The 1837-nt window shown below is 48.0% G+C and overlaps 1 protein-coding gene across 1 annotated transcript; it reads right to left on the bottom strand.

The window, feature by feature from the left end:
* Positions 1–397: 397 nt before the first annotated feature.
* PtA15_12A202 (uncharacterized protein) lies at positions 398–1166 on the bottom strand (the record flags this gene model as incomplete). The annotated part of the gene is made up of 3 exons (XM_053161789.1): positions 398–736; positions 800–922; positions 1032–1166. 3 exons carry the CDS (start codon positions 1164–1166, stop codon positions 398–400), a joined length of 597 nt encoding a protein of 198 aa, XP_053025771.1.
* Between the last annotated feature and the right edge of the window lie 671 nt (positions 1167–1837).

The following is a 1837-nucleotide window of genomic DNA, read 5'->3' as shown; positions in this document are numbered from 1 at the left end:
TACTAGTACAATTGGTTGGTCAAGTCAAGAGAAGGATTTTTTTTTTTGGTTTATAGTCGGTTTATTCTGGAGGAGCAAAGGAATCTTTTTTTTTTTGTGGAGGCAAAAGGCATCATCAGGAAGAAGATCAGGAACAAGGAAAGAAGATTGGGCGGGTAGGATCAGTACGCAAGCAGTTTCTGTCTGAAGCTGTGCAGCCGACAAACAGAGGTAATGGTTGATCAGGTGAACCATCGAACGGGGATTTTTGAATTCATCAACCCTGGCCAAAGAAGGGTGGTTGGTCAGGACTAAGTTCATATGGAAAAAGGACTATTAACGATTGGAAGGGAGGGACATCAACAATAAAAATAAAAATAAAAACTTACAAGGTCTTGGAGTGGAAGTGAAACCACTCTCAAAGGAGGCTGGAGTTCAGTTGAAGCATGACCAGCTGGTCCATGTGAGGATGACCAGCGGGGAGGGACAACATAGCGCAATTGAAGCTGGGAAGGAAATTGTGAAAGGTGGCTGCGAGGAAACAGGCACTGAAGCTGGCATCCCTCAACAAACCAGGTTCAGGGAACGGGTAGGGAGCCGTTGCTTTGCAAGGATTGCCAGCAGGCGGGGTATTGTCAGCAGCCGTCTCACAAAGGGCAGCAGTAGGCGCAATAGGAATGGGATGCAAATCGGATGGAATGGGAGGAGTGGTAGATGAGTGGCAAGTATTGGCTAGTGTTGGGTTGAAACTAGTAGGCTGAAGAAGCAAATCAGACGGGGGACAAAACAAGGAAAGAAAACAGAAGAGAGATAAGTCAACTAGTAATGCTGGATCAACGGGGGCTGGACAATACACTGGAGAGAGAGGAGTTGGGGTCAAGGCCTTGCTGGTGGTAAGAAGCTTGTCCTCGTTGGATGGGGGACCCAGATAGGTCGGGTAACCCTGAGGAGTAGGACTCGGCGGAGTACAACCAACTGTGAGCTCAGCCCAAGTTGATTGTAGCGGGGGAACAATGGGGCGCATTTGGGGGGTATTGGGAGGACTAACGGACATAAAAACGGATGGGGCTGGCGGTGCCGTTGGGATCGGGCAGAGGGACTAGATCAGATGGAACAGAAGCTGAAGAGGATGGGATGTTACAAGCAGGAGACAAGTGGACGCAAGGGTGAGGAGGGGTGGGAGCCATGGCTAAGGCCATGACCCAATTGGATCAAAGAAGGTAGGTATGAGAAGGACGGGGACGAGTATGGGCTTGACGACAAGGATCCCGGATAGCTTCATGATAGGACAGAGGGGATACTTTTCTATGTCACTGTCATGGTGGGGATGGGCGTGTGGTACGTTAGGGTTGTTATTCATGGTGTAAAAATAAATAAATAAATAAAGCAAACAAAAAGGGGGGTAAGAAGCAGAAGGTCAATAACACTACTACAAATTTCAAAGGTACGACTCAGAGCGGAGGACAACAGCGTTGTGAAGATGAGGGTAGGGGGGGAAACAATCTTATACTCACCAGGGTGCCGGCGATGTCATTCTGACCAAGCATTTGATGTCCATCTGGTTGGGTATGGACAAACAACATGTTGAAAGACCGCAGCCAGTGAGATCGGCATCTGCAACACCCGTTTTGGTGACTGTGGATTCTAGGATGATATCCAGCTCGGTCAACACCAAAAAAGAACATGGATTGATCCACGCAGTCGGAGCGGTCTCCTCTCACCAAGATGTGGGTTTCACACCATATTCTGAAGAAAATATAAGGGCACTTAGAGCCCCCATCCCATTAACCATTTTTGACCTTGGTAAGTTTATTTCAGCTCCATTTTTCTTTTGGGTCCTTGTTGGGTTTTTGGGTTT

The sequence above is a fragment of the Puccinia triticina genome, chromosome 12A, assembly GCF_026914185.1.
Source record: "Puccinia triticina chromosome 12A, complete sequence".
Taxonomy (NCBI): Eukaryota; Fungi; Basidiomycota; class Pucciniomycetes; order Pucciniales; family Pucciniaceae; genus Puccinia; species Puccinia triticina.
Note: the sequence above shows the minus strand (reverse complement) of the source record. Positions and strands in the feature narration are given on the sequence as shown.